This window comes from Megalopta genalis, chromosome 6 (genome assembly GCF_051020955.1).
Source record: "Megalopta genalis isolate 19385.01 chromosome 6, iyMegGena1_principal, whole genome shotgun sequence".
NCBI classification, from domain to species: Eukaryota; Metazoa; Arthropoda; class Insecta; order Hymenoptera; family Halictidae; genus Megalopta; species Megalopta genalis.
This window is the reverse complement of record NC_135018.1, coordinates 22,593,655-22,615,478: the sequence shown is the minus strand read 5'-3', so window position 1 is coordinate 22,615,478 and position 21,824 is coordinate 22,593,655. Positions and strand designations below refer to the sequence as shown.

Genomic DNA, 21,824 nt, shown 5'->3' with positions numbered 1-21,824 from the left:
CGCACGTTACACATTGAGTAACCCTTAAGCCGCCACCCATTGCTCAAATTTAATTATATACTGCGTGTAGTTCCTGTAGTGCTACTCCTACAAAATTTATAAAAGTGATAAATATCAACGAAATCTGTGTAATGAACTTTAGATATTTTATATTATATAAAATACGAAAGGGCAAACTAAAATATATAATGAGTATGATCAATAATAGTGTTTCGAAAAATGAATCGAAATTCAATACAAAAATGGAAGGAAGTGGAACGCATTTATAAATAATCAAATGTTTCATTTAGTTTCCAACTTGTATTCTTTTCATAAGATAAAGTATAGTATCATTATCATATAATTATAGCATCTTTGGAAAAACATGTAGAAAATTGAAGATATTTGATTGAATTTATTCGTCATATTTGATTGAAATACATTTTACACTTATCTATTTTCAGAATCTTCATGTTATAAAGATACATGTCTATTAGACCGGCTTCAGTTTAAAACAGCGAATTTATATCACTTACAGATTATGTAATCATTGTAAAACAAATAGTCCAAAATCTTCATCAGATTTTAGGCGAAATTAATATTCGTCCTTGTAGTTCCGTTGAATACAGCATACTTATTGTGATCCAATTAAAAATGTGAAAGTACACTGGCATCTGCAGGTATTTATATACATATTCGTATAATCGTGCCCTGTATTTTCAACCCACTTTACAAAGATTGACCAGTCACCTTATACATTTTAAATTACATTATCACAGTGACCCTTCATACACCCATGTTAGATACAGACAAGGTGTCTTAGTTTTCTGCCGTACTTCTCTGCAGGTAACAACTTTAAAATGTCTTCCTGTGTTTGTTTGAATGAAAATAATGGGTCTGCTTGTAAATCACACGATTCTAATTGAAGATCTGGTTTCGGGATTAAGGATTAATAAATAATAATAACATGAGATTTTATAAAAAGTCTAGACGGATAAAATGGTCAAATTTTCTCTTAGTGTTTTGTAACACATATTGCACCGTTCGATGGTTGAATAAGAAAAACGCCTCTGTGCAAAATTTCAACACTGTAGCTTGCCCGTGAGGGTAATTACATGATAAATTAGATCGCGCGCTTTTCTGCACATTTTCCCTCTTCAGTGGCTTTTTAAAATTAAAAAAGAAAAAACTGTGGAATATTTTGGATAACAAATATCCTATATCCAAAAATCGTCAAGATTGTTTTCTACGGCATTAATCCTCACTCCGTTAGCAACTCCTCAAACTGATCCAAGGATCATGATCAGTTCAAGGAGTCTTCAGGACCACGAGGTGGTGGAGTAAGGGAACCTGTTATATGCACGTTCTTACATATAGCTATGAATTATTGCAAGATAGCAACACTTTATGATCTTTATTGAGTACAGGGAATATTGATTTTATTTATACCATAATTTTATATTTATATATATTATTACATAAAATAATATCCTTGAGCATTATTGGACACAAAACTCACTTCAACTATATGCAAAAATGGCATCCTTTTTCTTGCGGAAACTCACAGCGTTCTTGCATTGCAGATGAAAAGTTTCTGTTGCGAATTTAGCTACACGTGGCCTACCACTAATGAAGTGTTGCCAATAAAGGAAAGAGGGAAATATTTGAATTGTAAAGTCTAATATTAATCTTAGAATTATATCGTTTATTGTAATATAGCGCGAGGAAACTTTAAATTAAGCGAAGAAACGAAAAAAATGTTCTTATAGTAGCTCGTGGCAAATATCAGATAATGAGATAATGAAGCTTTCAGAAAGTTTTAATGAAGTTTTTTCTTTCACTTTGTTAGTCCCCAAAGAGGGAACAATCGGTGTTGGTAGTCGGTACTACATATCTACGACTGCTACACAAACGATAGTGCTGCACCAAGTGACCAATAATGTAATCCTACAAATATTAGCTTAGACTAGAACCCTATTACAGTTCAATCATAAAGAAAATAATAACACATACTTCTTGTATATTATTCATTATTGTTTTTATTTTTCCCGTATATAAAAAGCACTTGGGAAATGTATGATATATTTAAATTTGACAGACATTCCAATTAAGCGTAAAAACGAACCTTGTAATTTTTCTCTATTTTTATATATCTGTATGTACATATTTTTAAATATTATATAATGACATACAACAAATATATATTCGCGACATGAACATACGTTGGATGAACCATACATAATGGTTGATTACAGTAATGGGACCTACTCCTGCAAGCTTCTTTTTCTCCCTACGCTGGCGCACACATCACCACCATTTTACTTCGCATCGAATCCGCAGTGGATCCTATTTCAGCATTGAATCATCAGCCAATCAGAGTAAAGAAAATTTCTATATCGATCCTCGCTAATGGATCGAGCTGCGGCCTGAAGTTGTGCAAAAATTGGACCCATTACTGTACAGTAGTGCCTCACCATAGTAAGTCAAAATGGGGGCAACCGGCTTAGAATTATGAAGCAGGTAGAGAAACTGCTCTTCTTCTCTGATTGGTTGACGCCTCACAGCTAAACAGTGCTGCCCTCATGGTTCTAGACAAAGAGAGGAATTGACGAGTGAGCAAGAGAGCACGACATCGGCACAACACAAGCGAAACAAATCACACCGACGACCAATGTAGCTTGTCTCACTTTACCACGCTTACGGTTTCACTCTTTTCGCGCATTCGTATACCTGGTGCTCCATCTGAAACACGTGGCGCGATATTCGACTTGTACATTTCTGGGTTTCTATAGCCACTATGAAATTCTTGTAGAGCTTCACTTCCTGAACAAGAATCCGAAAACCGAATTGCTCCATCACCCTCAGTTTTTTAAATAAACGAACTTTTGTACAAACCCAAAATTTTCGACAAAAATGAGGTATTGCATGAAAAGTATAAACGTTAGAAGGTTCTAATTGGTGTTAAAAGATAGAGGAGAGTTTCCCGAATATAGTGGCATGCAATTTATTAATTGTTTTTGATCCTAAATAGCAATAAATTAATGTGAAAGTTTAAAAAAGTGTCGACGTGAGCAGTTTCTGCGCAATATTTTTGTATTTTTACGAAAAGTTTTTTGTTCAGCACGAAAACTCTACCCAGGATCGGATTCTGTAGACATTTTTGAAGAAGGAACGGCCCGGTAAAAGTGTCGGAACGATGTACATTTCGAGTGGATCGAGAAAATGTTCGTCGGCAACATGTGCACGACGTTTTGCCGCCATGTCCTTCGCTGCTCGCTTCTCTCTGTCCGGCAGGGTCGAAGCTATGCGTAATCAACACCGATGGAGGGATCCAATGGGGCACCCACTTTTCGTAAATAATATTTGAATTTTTTTTAGTATTTCAATGTTTTTTTTTTACATATTTCTGTGAATAATAATCACCAAACTGTGATATATTTCACACAAAAAATCACACCAGAGTATTTGGAGTTGGTAACGAAAGTATTCTAACACTAGCATAATTTTGACTTCTACGCCATATAAGTAAATAAATATTTAAATATATATTTAACGATATGTTTCAAGAAGTTTAACGTTTTGAAAATGATTATTTATTATTTTTTTTTATTTATATATTTTTTTATTTTTATAATTTAAATATAAATTATCGTTATAATTTTAATGATAAATGTATACATAATATACTTGTAATTCGAACAAATTCAGAATAAAATGAATATTTTTTGTTCATTATTTTTCTTTTATTATTTCTCCATTTTTAATTTATGATTCACAGTTTGGCGATTATTATCCATAAAAATATGTAAAAGAAGACAGCACATTGAAGTACTAAAAAAAAATGGCACGCCCCACACGCTAAGTGGGTGCCCCATTGGATCCCCCCATCGGTGTTGATTACCCATAGCTTCGGCCCTGTCGGACAGAGAGAAGCGAGCAGCGAAGCACATGGCGGCAAAACATCGTGTACATGTTGTCGACGAACATTTTCTCGACCTACTCGAAATGTACATCGTTCCGACACTTCTATCGGGCCGTTTCTTCTTCAGAAATGTCTACAGAATCCGATCCTGCGTAGAGTTTTCGTGCTGAACAAAAAACTTTTCGTAAAAATACAAAAATATTACGCAGAAACTGCTCACGTCGACACTTTTTTAAACTTTGACATCAATTTGTTGCTATTTAGGACCAGAAACAATTAATAAATTGCATGCCACTATATTCGGGAAACTCTCCTCTATCTTTTAACACCAATTAGAACTTTCTAACGTTTGTACTTTTCATGCAAAACCTCATTTTTGTCGAAAATTTTGGGTTCTTACAAAAGTTCGTTTATTTAAAAAACTGAGGGTGATGGAGCAATTCGGTTTTCGGATTCTTGTTCAGGGAGTGAAGCTCTACAAGAATTTCATAGTGGCTATAGAAACCCAAAAATCGTGTCGGACAGTGTTATTAACATTTTCGAAAACCTGTACGTCACATGATTTTGTTTTAATTCTATCTATTCTTACTTATCTATCTCTTAATTATCTAGTACTTATCAACTGCAACGGGCAACAATCAATGCTCTACTCTACGAGAAGGAGTTTCGAAAGCAACGAATAATTTCGCAATTTTATACGATTTTTATTTTTAAAAATTTGAAAAACGAAACTGAAACTTGCATCCATATTTTCTTAGAAAGATTACATATTTAATTTAGTAATTATGTACAAAAAATTCTCATACTCAGAGATTTAGAGAGTTCAATATTGAAAATTGGAACAATTCACCGACAAAAAAGAGTAAAAGCTATATGAAACAATTCCAAAACGTCTAATAAAAATTTTGATCCGCAATTTACGACGAAACTAGCAATATAAGGAAAAATGGCTGTGTTTGTGCGTTTGGGTTACATAGAAAATTGTCTTTTATTCGGGCATCGACATTCTCACTTCTGGAGCGAATAGGGACGAACGTTCCGGCTTACATGAATTTGAGGCCTTGAAAGGGGAGGTTATTATTAAATAGAAGAGCCTGAGGAATATGGAAAATTTTTTCTGCGATTCAATCAGAAAAGTTGAATTTCGCAGCCCGTAATTACGGAGTTTGAGCCTCACACCATACTTTCATGCTCAGGTCAGATTTGGGGTTGTAAACCGTACGGCCTAATGGGCCCTAGGTCGTAAAAAAAGCCTAGAAATTGCCACTACTCGGGCAAAATGAGTTTCCGCAGGTATGGTTATATTGTTGGTTATATGTTAAAGTTGTTATCTATACCAGCAATAAAAGAATTAACTGCGGAAACTCCTTTTGTACGAGCCATGGCAAATGACTTTGGGTCCCTGGACGTTCCGACCTGGCGATAGACGGTTTACAACCCAAATTTTGGGCCACAAGGCTACGGTAATCGTCGTTTCAAAACGTTCGTTGACGGAAATCCTACAGGGCGAAAAGTACAAGTCGAATATTGCACCGCGTGTTTCAAATGGAGCGTCAGGGGTAGGGATGCGCGAAAAGAGTGAGACCGCAAGCACGGTAAAGCGAGACAGCCTAGGTTTCTCGTCTATGTGGACACTCATACATAGCTGGTTCTATTCTGTTTCTCTCGATTAACTCCCGTTCTCTTTCTAAAGCAACTGCGCGGTCCTGGATGCGCATTAAAATGGTGGGGATAAAAATGCTTACTATCGTGAGACAGAATGGCTTACTACGGTGAGGCATAAGTAGTGTAGTGCCTTTATCTAGTTAGAAGTGAATGTTACTAGAATTTTCCAGTGTAAACGGTTTCCTTTTTGACAGTGCATACTTCTACCATATTTTAATTTCAGTTGATAATAGTATTAACTCTTGGGGAATGTAAATTGTTACTTTCTCCACAGTTTTACAATATTTTACATTAATACCATTGTCTTTATGTAAAACATACGTAATTTGAAGTGTGTTTTACGTATAGTATTCGATTATTAAATATAATATAAGATTTTTTCATTAATATCATATAAAATAATATTTTACATTTCCTTGTTTGATTATGGGTGTAAACCAATTGATTATATTTATCGTGAAGCTAATAAAAGTAAATTCTTCGTACAACTGAAAATACATTTGTAATTCGTTGTCATATCCAATCTAGCTGTCCATAAATACAGGACAACAGTCGTTAGCAGCTGGCAACCGCAATAATGTCTGTTGTAGACAAAATTAAACATTATCAGCGAAATATTGAAAAATGCGATGATAACGGAGATAGAGTATGTATTCTGACAATAATTTCTATAATTTTCAAGTTTCTAGCGATGCCTAAAATAATATTGTAGTTTTGTCTTTTGAGAATAACCTCACAATGCTCAAGTATAATTGCAGTTATATCTAAATTAGATACAGCATTGTCGAAAATTTAATGCGTATCTAGTTTTAAGACATAAAATGTATATTTTTTTTGAATGAAAAAAAAGCATTAATATTATTATCACTTTTTGTTTGTTATATTTGATTGTACGTGTCAAGGTAAGATTGAGAGAAATATTTGTTTCTACTTTATTTAAATTTGATTATATAATTTTATTATGATATTTTCGTTTTAATGTTTATAATTTTTGCCAGTTGCATGTATACTAGTGTTGAATAATTATACTATATATTGTTTTTTTATTCTGTGTTATAGATGTTACATTGTATTTCGAAACTATCCAATTTGCCAGTGACAGTACAACATCTTCAGGAGACTGGAGTTGGACGTACTGTTAATGCATTGAGAAAATACGATAATGGTGTAGGAGATGCTGCTAAAGCACTTGTTGCCAAGTGGAAGGCAATGGTTGCTAATGAAGAAACTAGTGAAGGTGATGAGGAAGACGAAGCATGTGTTCCCGATGCTCCTGAAAGTTACAGTGACAGTCGTGAATCTCCCCAATCTGAAGAAAATTGTATAAGGTACAAAGGAATTATATTTTTCTGTTATATTATCCATCTTTTATCTATATTATAATATATAATGTTATAATGTTTAATTGATTATTATACATAATTATAAGTGTATTAATACTAGAAAATAATATTGATGTGCAAATAACAATTGAAATTAATGTTTTTTTCAGACACAAAAATGAAGAAAGTGGAAAACATTTGCATAGGCATAAAATAGAAAAGATTGAAACATTAAATTCATCACAAAATAAACATATATCTAAACAAGAATCAAAACCAAAATCTGACAAGACTAACTCAAAACGTAACAGTGATATCACCAAAAGTTCTAATAGTGAATCAGAGAAGCAAAAGAAGAATGAGAAAGATAAACATAATCAAAAACATCAATCTCGAACTGTAAAAGAATCTCTAAAAGATAATAAAAGTGCCTCTAAAAAAGATGACATTCATGGGTCGAAGCAACACAGTCAGTATAAATCTGAAAACACAGAAAAATATTCTAGTAAATCTTCTGATAGCAGTAGTTTGAATAAAAACAATGAAGAAAATTATAGAAAACGAAAAAGTGAAAATTCCAATAATTCAAAAAAGGAAAGCAAACGAAGGAAAATTTCAGAAAGTGAAAATGATGAAGGTATCTCCAGGAAAGTACCAGAAGGAGTTTACATTTCTACTTCTGAAAAGCATTACAGTACTACTGCAGCTAATATAATTAAAATAAAAGAAGAGCCTAAGGAGAAAGATGGTATAAATAAAAATGAGAATAAATACGAGAAAAAAGATTCGCAAGAAAAATTGAGGAACAGCTCCAGTAAACACAGAAGTGACTCAACAAATAACAAGTTAAAAGATAGTGGAGAAAGAAGTAAATGCAAAAGTGATAATCAAACAAGTCATAGTAAAGATGAGTCCAAAAAAGTTGATGGTCATCATTCCAATAAAGATTCCTCAGAGTTGAAGCATCGTAATAGTTCCTCTAGTGATAAGCATTGTGATAAAAGTAAAGATAGAAGTAAAAAAAAGGATCATAAAGAAGAAAAAAATAAACTTGACAACAAAAATAAGGATGCAAAGCATACTAAGCATGGATCGAAAGAACCTAAAGAATCAGTGAAAATTAAGCAAGAAATTAATGGAGATGAAGGGATAGATTGTAATTCGGGTTAGTTTATAAAGAGATAATCACAATAATGATCTTTAATGATAGATTTCACAGTAATGATCAAATATGTAATTATTTGTTTTTTCTGTTAACAAAAATATTAATTTAATTTCACTTATTGTATATGATTACAATAACTTTTTTTCAAATAAAGGATTAGTTTATTTTCATACACAAAATGACGCCTCAATAAAATTATCCCTTATATGCAATTAGAAAATTTAATTATAATTATATATTTTTATATGGTACAAATTTAAAAGTAGGTTTTATTAATATAATAATTAATATCTTCTGTTTCTACATTTATATAGGTGCCAGTTTTGCAGAGGCACTTGGTATGTGTACAATGACTCAGCCATCTAGGAAGCGTATTAACAATTCTGCAAGTACAAGTTCTACGAAAACAGTAAAAGTAGAACCATCACCAATATCTCCTAAAAAGCCAGTACCAAAAATTGAATCACCAACCAATGATCCTTTACAAGTAAGATGGATATAAATATATTATACAGTATAATTTGCATCAATCTATTCAGCAAACTTACAAGTAATCAATATTTTCATAAATTTTAATATAATAAAAGAATCCTCTATTACAGCCACCATCTCTTTTATTATCAAATGTGAAACTAGAACCACTAAGTGTAGACTTGGCCTCTACACTGCCTGAAATTAGTCCGAATTATAAACCACTGCCATATGTTAATCCTGTTGCTCGAAAAGAGGAAGATAAATCACTTACTGATGTGATATATGTTAAAAATCAAAGGTAATTGTCTAAAGTCAAAGTAAATTATCATCGGAGAAGTATATATATAATATAACATGTTGATTTAAAATTGTAGGACAAAAGTGTATTCAGGAAATAAATCCGGTTATTCAACTGTACCAACCTTATTCGAAATGTGTACACAAGTACTAATAGAAAATATCGATGGTAAGTATATGCAAGAAATAACACTTATTTGCAGAGAAATCTAACAGTGAACACAGTACATAGCATGTTGAATTTTGGTTGTTTTATGTGTAGCACTTGAATTTACTGGTGGAGTGCCTTATGACATCATAAAAACTGTCTTAGAACGTGCCACAGCAGACCAGTTATTTATGTTAGAACATTATAATCCTTATTTAATTGAAGATACTAATCGTTTGTGGGAATTTCATTGTAGTCGTCAGTTTAGAAACAAACAGAGAGAAGAAATGGAGACATGGCGTGAAATGTACATGGTATATACTTTTTTTAATACAAATTAACATTGTTATAAAGTTGTATCTTACAAGATTCATACTAATTATGAAATCTTTGATTTTTCTGTTTATTAGCGCTGCTTAGACGAAAGAGAAGCAAAGCTGAAAACACTTACAGCTAATATAAAACAATCAATTGATAAATCTGTCCCTGTACGATCTACAAAACTTGCGTATGTGGACAACATTGTTAAACCACCTAGGAATGTTCTGAAAAAGCAAGCTAAATATGGGACTGCAAATTCTCTACCTAGCTCTACATCTAGTTTAAAGAACAAATTAATTAGTGGTGGTGGTCCCACAGCTGCAACAAACATTTCTGTTCCACCACCACCTATGGCTCGTATTAAAACATGTAAGTATTCTTTTGCATGATAAATTCCAGTAATTTAAAAACTATATCAATATTTTGTATATCTGTCCACCCCTGATAAAATGGAGGGGCAGTACTTTTAATTACGAATTTAGATTCTATAGGTAAATTATTGTAGTTCATACATTTTAGTAGAGAGTAGTCTATATTCAACAATGAATGCGCATTAAATATTATTCGAGATGATAAAGTTATACAATTTTTAAATTAGAAAGTATGTTTCCATTAAATATTATTTTTTATTTCATCAGCATCCGGTTCTATGAAGAAAACGAAAGCACCTCTGATGGCAAAAGCTCTACAATTAATAAAAGGACGTTACAAGCGGTAGTTTATGCTATTTCATACAAAGTTAATTACTTAATTAAATTATGCATCAATTTATAATGCATTTTGCGTTTATGTACATGTATTATAATAACATCAGTCATATCAGTTTCTATTCTTGATTATTTCATCAAATAAGAAAAGCGTGTATTCATAACAAAAATATGTTAAAACGTACACTTGTTATATTAGGCATTTCAAGAATTAACCAATCTGATCGTGTAATGATAGTATATATATATGAAAATAACTGTGCAGTGCTTTTCACTCTATCATAAACGTAATAATCAGGTTCACGGATTGTACAGGTATAGAAACCAAAGTTTGTTTAGTAATTGAAGGTTTTAAGAGGATAGAGGTGTTTTGTTAGAGATACGAAGTTTTAAGTGAATTCAGTTTGAGATTACTTTGTCACGTATACTTTTCATCGTCCTTGCATTTCTTTACTTGGTCATAGAACAAAGTGATATAAGTGATATTATAAAAAGATTTTTTACACCACCGTCAGTTTAGTTACAACAGTAATACAGTTTTGTCTACAAATACTGCAGAACATCTTCATTCTTGGAACCTCTTAATTCATACAAAAATTTGAAAAATTTTTCAAAAATGCAAGTAATTACTTCATTGTCTATTAAAAAAAGTCATTATAAATTTAATAGCTGGAATGCACAAACAAAAAAATACGACGAGACAAACAATTAAAAAATTAACTTTCTCATTGTGCTCCAGTTTATTTAACAAAAAATATCTACATATATGCAATTTAAAGTTTTAAAGTTGTATGTTAACTGTGCCCCATTTGTTGCCGTGTTTTGTTAATTTCGTAACATTACAATTGTAAATATTTGTTTATTAAGAAATATGAAAAAGTGAGCATAAAAGAATATGTAATACTACAGCAGCAAATAATGAATATAAACTATTCATGATATTGAGCATCACAGATCAACATAAAGATGGAGCATGCAATTGAGCATGTAAGAAGTATAATGAATTTTTATTTCCGAATTGTAATAAAAATCTGCTAGGACTAATAATATTTAGATAATTATAATGTTAAATTATTTTAGTAACTAGAAATAAGCTGCGTTAAAAAATTTTTTAGACGGATTATTCAGTAATGTGTCAGATCAGAGAACTTGAGATCACAAAATTGTTTAATGATACAAGTGGACATATATGCAAATAGAAATCGATTTAAATACTGCATGATAATATTTTTGTAATACTTTCTTTAAGTAGCAGATCATGATTAAACGATTCTGTAAAATTTATTTTATTCTTATTCGTGATATACATAATTTAAGCGGACATTGTAATGGAATATATGTATTTAACGTAGGATGTTGATCTTTTAGATATTCTGTATTGGGAATAAGTTACCTGTCAATTTCAATTATCATGCATATATATGAATTAACACGTTGACTTCTAAACAAAACATTTATATAATTTTTTATTATTAGCATAATATTTGCATGCATAATTAGCGATTTCGAAGAAAGTTCTTATCGTGTTTCACATCTATACTAGTATCGATCATACTGCTGCAACATAATTATAAGCTTTTGATTTTGAATTAATGAGATTTTAATGACATTGTTATATTTCAGTCAACGTGTTACATGATAGTTTGAAAGATATTTTGATCAGAATGGTATATCTGGAATACTACAATAAGATTATTATAACTTGATAAATGAATAGAATTCTGTATATTTGGCGCTGGTTTATATAGAACAAATTTTAATCCTTAAATTGGTAAATAATATCCATAATGATGTACATACATACACAATTTTCCATAGCGATAATGATTTTGTCTCAAACAATGCTGTTTTATTTATTGTATAATCATAGATTTATATATATATATATAATATATATATATATCGAATTATCAAATTTCATTCTACACATGAAAAAAATATCCTATTTTATGTAGGTACCCTAATTTTATCTATTTAATACAAAACGGATTTGGATACATTCTTGGAACGTAAAATAATTAAAAATGATGAATATAATGTCACAAATAGTTTTATATTTGTTGTATGTAATACACTGTGGATGTTTTTGCAAACGCCCCATTTCGGTCCCTAATTTATAATAAAAATTTGGTACATTGCGTTCATAATATAGTGTTAGTACACTATATTCCGCAAGTTGAGGGCTATTATAAGTTATGCATGAACATCTGCAGTCTAATAATAAGATAATATTGCGAAAGAAACATACGCATACTGTAATTGAAAAAAAAATTAAAAAAGCATGTGAAAACTAGACAATTGAATATTACTCTATATTAGTTTCTGCGATAAAAACCTGTTTACATTTTCGTTAATTTACTTTACAATCAGAAAAACCAATGCATATAGGGCTACAGGATAATTACGTATTGAATTAATTTCTTATATATAGTTTATAGTGATATATTTATGTCTTATTTGCAATGTTTAAATTTACTAATCGTTTTAGTAATATTTTGATCAATGATTGATCTATGTGAAAATCCTTGAAAACCTTCGCGATTCATATTATTTCTGTTTTAAAAGTATTTATCTGCTTTTAAGAGATCATATTGTTTTCTGTACCTGTCTTATTTCCCTAAATATGATTTTAGTCTGTACAATGAAGTTAATAAATAACATATTATCATAAAAAGAATATAAATATTTTCATGTTTGCACTATAATGTTAGGATATAGGTATTGAAAATCTTGATATCTTATTTTTGAATAAATTATTAACAACCAGAAATGCAGATGCATTTGTATTTGTACAATAAAATGTATTTGATTATCTTAAAAAGTCTTTTCATAATCAACCAGATAACAATGTATATAATAGTACAGATTGTAATAAAATTGTTTAAAAAAACTTTTTCTTGCATATATATTGTTACAATTAACAACTTTTTCGATATAAATTAATAAATATAGTAATTATTATAATAATAATATAACTATAATATGATAATATGATTGTAAAATTATCTTAAAAAAGATCATATTAATGCGAAGTCGCAATGAAGTTAATTAGCCATTCCATCCAAAAAGGACGTGAGCGATCATTAAGTACATAGTTATTGTAATAGTACTGGTTAACATAACTGGAAAGCCGACTCTAAAATAAATACATTGAAAACTATTCGTTAATATTGTTGATACGAATAATGAATAGGTTTTTATACTGGTTTCGATGATTTTGAGTTTCTAGGTAGTGAAAAGCGAGAAACTTACTTGAAGAATTGCATAAACGAAAATTTGTATCCATGTTGTTCAGCAATACCCACACAAACTACGTTAGAGCTTGCTCCAATAAGAGTTCCATTTCCTACAAATATTAATCCGTTCAACCACATAATAACATTATAGTAACACCATTAACCCCTTGCACTGTAACAATGTGTCAGACTCATCATGAAAAACATTACGAACATAATCTACTAAATGTAGATGATGTTATATGTATACTTCGTTTAAGCCGAAATAAAATTCTACTCTTCTGTTATCAATATTTAAACATTATAGTAAAGGCTGGTATGCAATAAATAAAAATATTCTTTCTCATCTGAAAATTTATTAGTGATAAACAAGTGCTAATCAACGTAACTATGAAAGAAATCGTAGTGCAAAGGGTTTATTATTTGGTTGTTCGAGAAGTTGTTTCGTTATTCAAAAAAATAAAGAAAAATTCGCATTGTAAGTTTATTACAAAAGCACTTGATTCAGAATTTTGCCAATAAAAAACATGACTTCTACGTGGATAAGATTTCAAAGCTACCAGAAAAATGTCAACAAATTTTTTTCTTTTTACTCGTCTTTCATTTTCTTGTCAAAGAACTAAACAACTTCCCGAATGACCCAATAAATCACAATTTATTGAAAATGAAACAAGGATGGTAACGTGTTACTAATAAATCGATTCATTTTTCAACCCGAGTACAGGAATAACGAAGCAGTACTCTTTTGTTATGTAAGCGTATGTTTTCATCATTTGATATTATTAAGATTATCATTAGCATGTTGAAACAATGTTCCAGAAGTTTTTTTAAAAAATTCCCTTACCTCCCATACAAGCGCCAAACGCTAATGCCCAGACCAAGGGCTGTAATGGTAATCCAAGTTCATTGTTTTGTGCTAAATTAGTTACAATTCTTATCATCATAGTTGATAAAGGTACGTTGTCAACGAACGCACTCGCGATAGCTGACACCCAAAGTATTAATAATATAGCCACTGCCAATCGTGATGATTCGTTCACTGATAGAATAATATTTTCTGTTTGCTTTCCTATCCAATCCATAAGACCTAAACGAGAAAGTGCCTGTAACAATCAAGCATGTTATGTACATAAATAGTATGATTTAGGTTAATCAAAGGTTTCAAAAAAGTTAAACTAGACGATGGAATAAGTACTTTCTTCGTTTCTTTAATAGTTGAATGGAAGTAGAAGTAAAGAAACCATATCTAAAAAATTAAGGTAAAAATACTAAAAAAAAGTTTGATGTTTACATTTCTTTCATATTGTTAAACATTAACAAATTACTAAATTAGTATTTTTATAATACCTCCATTAAAATGAATAATGATGCAAAAAATAGCAAAGTGGTCCATTCCACTCGAGCCATAAGTCCATCAATATCTTGAGTATCAGCTATAATTAGCAGCAGAAGAACACCAACTAACGTGATCCAGCCTAGAGACAAATGCAGATTCGGAATACTGTGTAGAAAGAACATAACGATCACGAATATTAACGTGAATCCAGACTTCGCCAGTAGCCATTTATCCCGAATGGGATACTGTAAAGTAAAATAAAATTATTCCTATTTAATTCTAGATTTGCCAATTTGAAATAAATGTGACTATTCTTTTTTTACGGATTAACTACATTAATTATAATAACTGTCTCAATACATATCAACATTTTTTCATCTACGCGTAAGTGAGAATGTGAGTTCTTGTTGAACTGAGATAATGTATAACATTGAATAAATTAGCGTAGTGAAAATATTGATTACTATCATCATATTGATTCTTCACCGTCGCATCAACTTGACACCATGGGACAAATTAAGTTGCGAAAATGGGGGACGAATGAGGGTTTAAATCGTACATATGTATGTGTATACCACACAATATTTTATACATTACCGGTCAGAACTTTCCAATCATACAGTAAATAAAGGAAAGTGGTAACTTTCTTGCTAAGTAAGTAAGCTCAAGTAATAGTAAGTAACTATGCTTATCGAAGGAACCTAGAGAGTTCAGTGTTTCTCAATAATAATAATGAAAAGTACTTACGATCTTCGTATGATTATAAATTAATGTCTACACTATTTTATCGAAAATCAATAATCGGGTTAATGATTATTAAAAAATTATTATTAAATTAATTGCAGTATTTATTACATTTACGATTATGTGACTTATATCTTCATGAAGTTGTCACATGTAAATTTCAATAATGCTTGATTTTACTAATAATCTACTGAAACTATTCACGAAGAAAACGAAGTTTCATTTAAACCCTTGCCGTACCATTTTCTTCATAAAAAGAGTAGAAGCTTATCGGTTGTAATAATTTCTTAGAAAAAAAAAATACATATTTATTGTGTGCCTACATCAACTTGAATATTTAAATATTGACGCCAAGAGAGCAGAATTGTATACCGACTTAAAAGAATGAAATCCATACGTAATAATAATTGGTTATTACTAAAAATCTTCTTCAAGAGTCAGGCTTGTCAAAATATGGCAAGGGGTTAAGTCCAGATTTTTGGTAAGATATAGAAATTCAGTCGAACGATGTTATAAAACTGTATAGAATTGTTATTCACCTTTTCTTGTAGCTCCTCCAGGGTAGTTTCGTATCTCTTAAGTGCAACACTGCCGGTGAGTACCTTTTTCTTTAATTGAGAGAGTAACCGTTGAACTTTTTTTAGTAAAGTTTCTCTGACTAAGTTTTCGTCTTTACTGTAACTCGACAGACTTGCAGCCGCCCGTTGCCAAATAGCAATTTCGTGTCTCAACTCCTACGATGAAGACAGGCAAAAAATTGTCAGATGTATACAAATCTTTTGTCCTTGCTCTATATCATTACTGAATATCGATAATTGCGACTTATTTTGAAGCTGTGTCCATGAAGTATATGTATTATAAGTTAATTCGAAGTTAATTACGCACACACTACACAAACTATCGAAGTTTTCATTTAGAATAATAGAAAAAATCTATTTCAGTATTAAATACTTTAAGCTATAAATAACTTCTTATTATATGAACGTATAATAAATGAATGGTAATTTTCATTGCAATATATGAATTAAGGATTCGAAAGGAAAATGTAAAATATGTTAATTTGATAATTGCACTAAGAGAAATTATACATACTTGTACATCTTGCGGTTCGTCGAATCTAAGAACTGTCACATCTCGAAAAATATATCGTAATTGAGCGTAGACTGCAATTATTACTAATATTACTCCAATGCTCATGTGTATTGTAAATGTATTAAAATCGATACCCTAAATGATATAAACGTAATGTATTATAAATAGATAAATATTACATAGATAACAATATTATTTAATACACAGAAATTCTTATTATTATTATCACGTTATACTTACATTGTTTATAACATCACGGTTTGATGCAATAATTACATTCGGCGGGTCACCCACGGGTGTCAAGGCGCCACCAATGTTAGAGAAAACCACCATTGCTATTAATATTGGGACTGGATTTAGTTCCATTACTTCACATAATCTGATGGTTACCGGTGTCATTAAGAGGACTGTTGTAACGTTATCTAAGAATGATGAAAATAATGTAGTGAAGAAACATAATGTACTCACAAGTGGCCATAGTTTTCCTCCTGTTATCTATGAAAAAAAAAGACAAAATATCACGACGATAGTTGGACGTGGAAATATGCTTTTGTATTTGGCAATTTTCTTCGAAATTAAAAATCTAGTAATATCCATATATAATTTAATATATTAATTTAATGATAAGTCGATTTGTCGTATATAAATTCCGGATAATAATAAATAATATTTATGAACAATATGGCAAATTTATATGCACGATTAATGATTATTATTCACACATGTAAAGCTTAAACGAAGTTCATAATTATATTTATTATAGTTTTCACTATAAAGAATATAGTTATTACACATAATCTTGATAATGAGCTCTACCTTATAAGCAAAGACTGCCATCCAGTCAAATAAGCCAGTTTCAGCGATAACGGCAACAAGTACCATCATAGAAAACAATAACATTAGTGTATCAACATCTATCCACGAAATTAGTTCACTCATTGTTGGTCTCTGCAATTATAAATAATTTCATTTTTCAGTTTGTTATATTTTATAAATATTTCATAAATAACAACTGCATTTTCGAATATGTTAAAAGTTCATCAGAACGTATACAAAACTTTAAAAAAGATATCAGTGAAAAAGTTGAATGTACTTTTAACTAAAACCTTCTACAATATACCTCATTTAAAGCAGCCAATATTGCAATTGACATCGTGGACGCTAACATGGCAGCGAGGGTTCTATGTACAACCTAAAATCGGTTACAAACAGAAGCGGCATATTAATTTCAGTTAAACGTTATATTAAGTAATATGTTTATTCACATATTTGTAAGCAAAATGTTAGTTAGTTTTATATTTGTGAACATGCTATCGAATACTATACTGTTGATGGCATACGTAACAATAATTAATTTTATGGAACATTTCGGAAAAAAAGTAATACATTTTCGATATTTTCTAGTTGGTAATTCTTATAGCTATCTGATATGTTTGATTTCAAAAACATATTCAAGCCATACGTATTAATTACCTCAAATATTATTAATACGTATAATGCCACTAAAACCATTGCAGCGTATGCTACACCGATACTTTTGTCTATCAATGACATATCGTAACTTAAGGACACAGCAAAACTGGATTTCAAGTTTGTCTGCAGGTTAATCGATAACACACCGTCTTCCAATGTACTAAAAATTAAGATATAAATATTTAAGTACCTCTTTTAAATATTTCTTCAAATTTTCTATACCATATATTTCGAATAAAAAGAAAAATACAAACTGATGGGAATTAGAATACCTTATATCAACATTTTCAAGTCCGAAAATCTTGTGATGTCTCTGTCCAGGAAATATGTCTATCAGATTTTCTGGCAGCACCGATAACGTCCATACATCGCTAACATTTTTCTATTCATCACATACAAAGAACTTAAATATCCAAATAAATATATATAAAAAGATGATTCTTATACTTTAATTCAGTATTTGCATTAAGTACACACAGTAGTGATATAGATCCTTGAAGTTCCGAGTAAATAGTTTGTGCACAATTATGTACAATTTTAAATATGATTTTCTTCAACGCATATTACCTTAATGTAACTAGGAAAATCGGTTGATGAGTTGTTAATGGTATCTGATTTGATTTCTGTTAACTCCAGCCACAACATTAAATATCTTTCAGATATATTCATATGACTCGGCAGCTTAGTTGGTGGTAATAGCGAACCTTCGATGATCACATCAATCTGTTTACTGGAAATATCTCCACGCAATTTATAATCTACGAAAACTTGAGGAACGTATCAATCACGACAGTAAGACATTTATATTTAGACTGTAATATAGATGAGTGGCATGTAAATGCCTTTAGTCTTCTTTTAGTTGAAATTGTATTTAGATTTTAGTCCTCACATTGCGAACCATTTTTAGAATTATACAATTTTCCAAAACATATATTTGAAGATACTTGATATACACCTGTCAGTTCCTCTGTTGTTCTTAGTATAGTAACTGCAATTCATTTAATTTAATTGCCGAAAATTGAGTGACAATTCAACTACACTAGGTCAATATGACTCAGTAACCGCAGTCCGAGTGTTAATTACCAAGCCATGATAAAAGTAAAATATTATCCAGACTTTTAAAGCAATAATTAAATAAAAATGCAAACACATTTAATAGGAACAAAGGATACTTCTTATTTGATCTTTCGGTATGGAAATTTGGTACATCGTTTCAATCTTTTCGCTTTTGATCATCAATAATAACTGCAATTATAAAATACATAAATGTAAGGCGATACTCTAATAGGCGATCTTTTATGTTTAACCCTTGCATATGAATGTTATTAATTTCCTCTGAATCAAAGCAAAATTTGTAAACGGAAACAAGAATTGTCTCGTTCTACTAAAGAAATTATTACGGGGAAAAATGTGCTAATCAACGTAGTTATGAAAGAGATCGTAGTGCAAGGAGTTAAAAATGAACATGGTAGTTCCTGTAATTTTCTAAGTTCTGATGTACAAAACCATTCATTTGAGTAACAACATCTAAGTAGATTCTAAGTAATTCTAAAGAAATAAAAGGTAGATAAACTCACCGTGAATATTAACCAACAACAAAAGAGTACCGTTAACTTTATGTAACGGTAAAATGGCTTCTGTTTACCTTCATCAGTCTCGTTTATATCATCTTGATTTGTATCTTCATCGCAGAGGCTGAAATTTGTTAACATATTATAATATGACCGAATAATTATGTTATAATGACGAATCAGTAGCGAGAATTATTAGAAAATTATAGTGATGCACTGACTGTTGACTGGGTATGCATACATACACACTACATATCTGCTGCTTAAGCAATTTTTTCTCCATTTTTAATCAGAATAAAGTAATCAACTTCCAATACAGTAATTTACTCGCATGAGCAATATTATTTATTTTTATATATTATGTATGTATTTGACAGCAATAATTTCATCACAAAGAGATTGAGGTAATATCTAAAATAATTATTACGTAAAATAATGTCTAATATTATTCTGTGTTACTAAAGCGTGATCATTAATTTTATTTGTTTCCTAAATAATGGTAAAAGCATAACTTACATTTGAGGAATTATGGGCTGCGTTTCTACAGACATGTTAACTACGAGACAATCTCTATTTCCACCATCGGAACATCTACTGCAAAAAGAGAACATCAACAAAAAATTAAAAACATATTAAAGTGGACAATAAATTAAAAATTTATTTCGTAAAGTCAGACAATTTTTCAATTAGAAAAGTTGCAATGGTCATTCTTATTGTAGTTCTTTTTAAAACGAAGATTTTCGAATGTTGCAACTTCTAACTACGATTTTTGCATAATAATTGTTTTTCCGGAGACACGAACCTTCCCTCCCCGATTTGATGGTATCTGTTGTATTCTCTTTGAAATGCTGCTAAACTAGGATCTAAACGTATAGCCGGTGGTAATTGACTCCACACACGAAGTACATCTTCTGGAATCTGACCCAGAACTACTGAACTAGATATGGAAGACGGAGTCCCTATGGGAAAAACAGATAATTGTTAACAAAAGAAATTGTATATGCTGTACACATATTATTATAGTTCAAAATGGTAATACAATTTAAAAATCGGAAATTCTATTTAATTTAATTAATAAGTACTCAGTACCATCAATTCAATTTAACTAATAAGAATTATCTTATACCGTTTAATACATTCTTATATTCTTTATGTGTTCCGAGATTCGACAAGATTATCACTCCTAGAGGCTACAATTCGTTTCAATAATACTTTCTGCTCAAAAACAATGAAGCTTCTAAAATGAAATAAAAAAATAAAATCTCGTATCATGATGCTATAAATTTAATAATTACCGTAATCAATTTGTAAGATTACAATACGTTTAACTCTTTGTGTCGTGAATTATTTAGTTTTTTATGTCTCCGTTGTTTTAGATACTGTCTTCATAACATAAGGTGCAATTTTACATACCTGGTCCTGGTGTTCTTCGACTGCATCGAGATCCTCTCCTGAGAAATATCGGTGTGAGTAAGCCAGTTTCATCATCGCTACTGTCGTTTTCAACCATTGTAGTGTTGCTTATTCCTAGTTATTAATTAATCTTTATGAATTAGTTATTTCAACAAGATATTAATCAGTTGTATCTTAGTAAATTATAATTATTGTTTCTTTTTATAATATATCTATGATATTTATTGAGTGTATATAATAATGAATATTATAAATTTCCATTTATTACATAAGTAATATCTATTCGGTGCATGTAAGTGCACTTCACTTTACGCTTTCGAATTTGCATTTTACCTTTGTCTTTCTTCTTATTTATGAAACTGTAGACAAATGTTTAGCGTTCGTACAGTGCATTAACGGAATGATATATTAATTACCATTATCCTTAAATTAATTTTCTAAAGAAAACAATGCTCTACAAATTAATTCCCAACTCTTAAAACGCGATATATGTATATGGGTTTTGTACGAATTAAAACTCAATAAGTTGAAAAAATTAGCCCATTAGGAGATTAATTTATTATTACTTACGAGAGAGACGATGATTTCAGTGTGAACAAGGGGCACTGACACAGTGGCACTGTAACCGCTAAAATTTTATAAAATTTTGAACAGTGAAACCAATCTATTTATATGTAAACTGGACGGGCAAGGACGAAAGACTGCGTCGCAGTGATACTGCTTTCTGTCCTAATAGACCGGACTCAACACTTATATGTTTACTTGTACGACCCAGTATTTATTCAGGATCTGTTTTCGTATTAAATTCAGTTAAAATTTTAAACGCACGATAACAGAGTATAGGCTATCAGACTTTTCATTCCGAAACAATTTATGAACCTATATAATTCATATTTGTATAAAATATTTGCATCTAGGTGTATGGATTACTTGTATTTGAATTTGGAAATGATAGGAAG

The 21,824-nt window shown here is 30.6% G+C and overlaps 2 protein-coding genes across 5 annotated transcripts; one reads left to right on the top strand and one right to left on the bottom strand.

Moving 5' to 3' along the window:
- Positions 1-5,729: 5,729 nt before the first annotated feature.
- EloA (transcription elongation factor elongin A) lies at positions 5,730-12,298 on the top strand. Its single transcript, XM_076523343.1, has 9 exons — positions 5,730-6,212; positions 6,626-6,894; positions 7,059-8,053; positions 8,368-8,540; positions 8,656-8,825; positions 8,902-8,993; positions 9,087-9,286; positions 9,383-9,662; positions 9,932-12,298. Exons 1-9 carry the CDS (start codon positions 6,144-6,146, stop codon positions 10,009-10,011), a joined length of 2,328 nt encoding a protein of 775 aa, XP_076379458.1. The 5' UTR covers positions 5,730-6,143; the 3' UTR covers positions 10,012-12,298.
- A 482-nt stretch (positions 12,299-12,780) lies between these two features.
- Positions 12,781-21,597, bottom strand: LOC143259778 (P protein). Of its 4 annotated transcripts, none has more exons than XM_076523340.1 (18): positions 21,436-21,597; positions 20,866-20,979; positions 20,255-20,411; positions 19,969-20,043; positions 19,459-19,576; positions 19,054-19,126; positions 18,449-18,639; positions 18,154-18,263; positions 17,882-18,041; positions 17,529-17,600; positions 17,225-17,356; positions 16,649-16,903; positions 16,409-16,543; positions 15,856-16,050; positions 14,584-14,817; positions 14,081-14,339; positions 13,253-13,346; positions 12,781-13,136 (listed from the first exon to the last, which is right to left on the bottom strand). In XM_076523340.1, the coding sequence occupies exons 2-18, from the start codon at positions 20,960-20,962 to the stop codon at positions 13,049-13,051; spliced, it is 2,445 nt and encodes an 814-aa protein (XP_076379455.1). In that variant the 5' UTR covers positions 20,963-20,979; positions 21,436-21,597; the 3' UTR covers positions 12,781-13,048. The 4 variants fall into 4 exon arrangements, with proteins under 4 accessions (XP_076379455.1, XP_076379454.1, XP_076379456.1 ...); XM_076523339.1 differs by having other exon boundaries at positions 19,969-20,046; positions 21,436-21,596; XM_076523341.1 differs by lacking the exons at positions 17,882-18,041; positions 18,154-18,263 and having other exon boundaries at positions 19,969-20,046; positions 21,436-21,596.
- Positions 21,598-21,824: the final 227 nt, after the last annotated feature.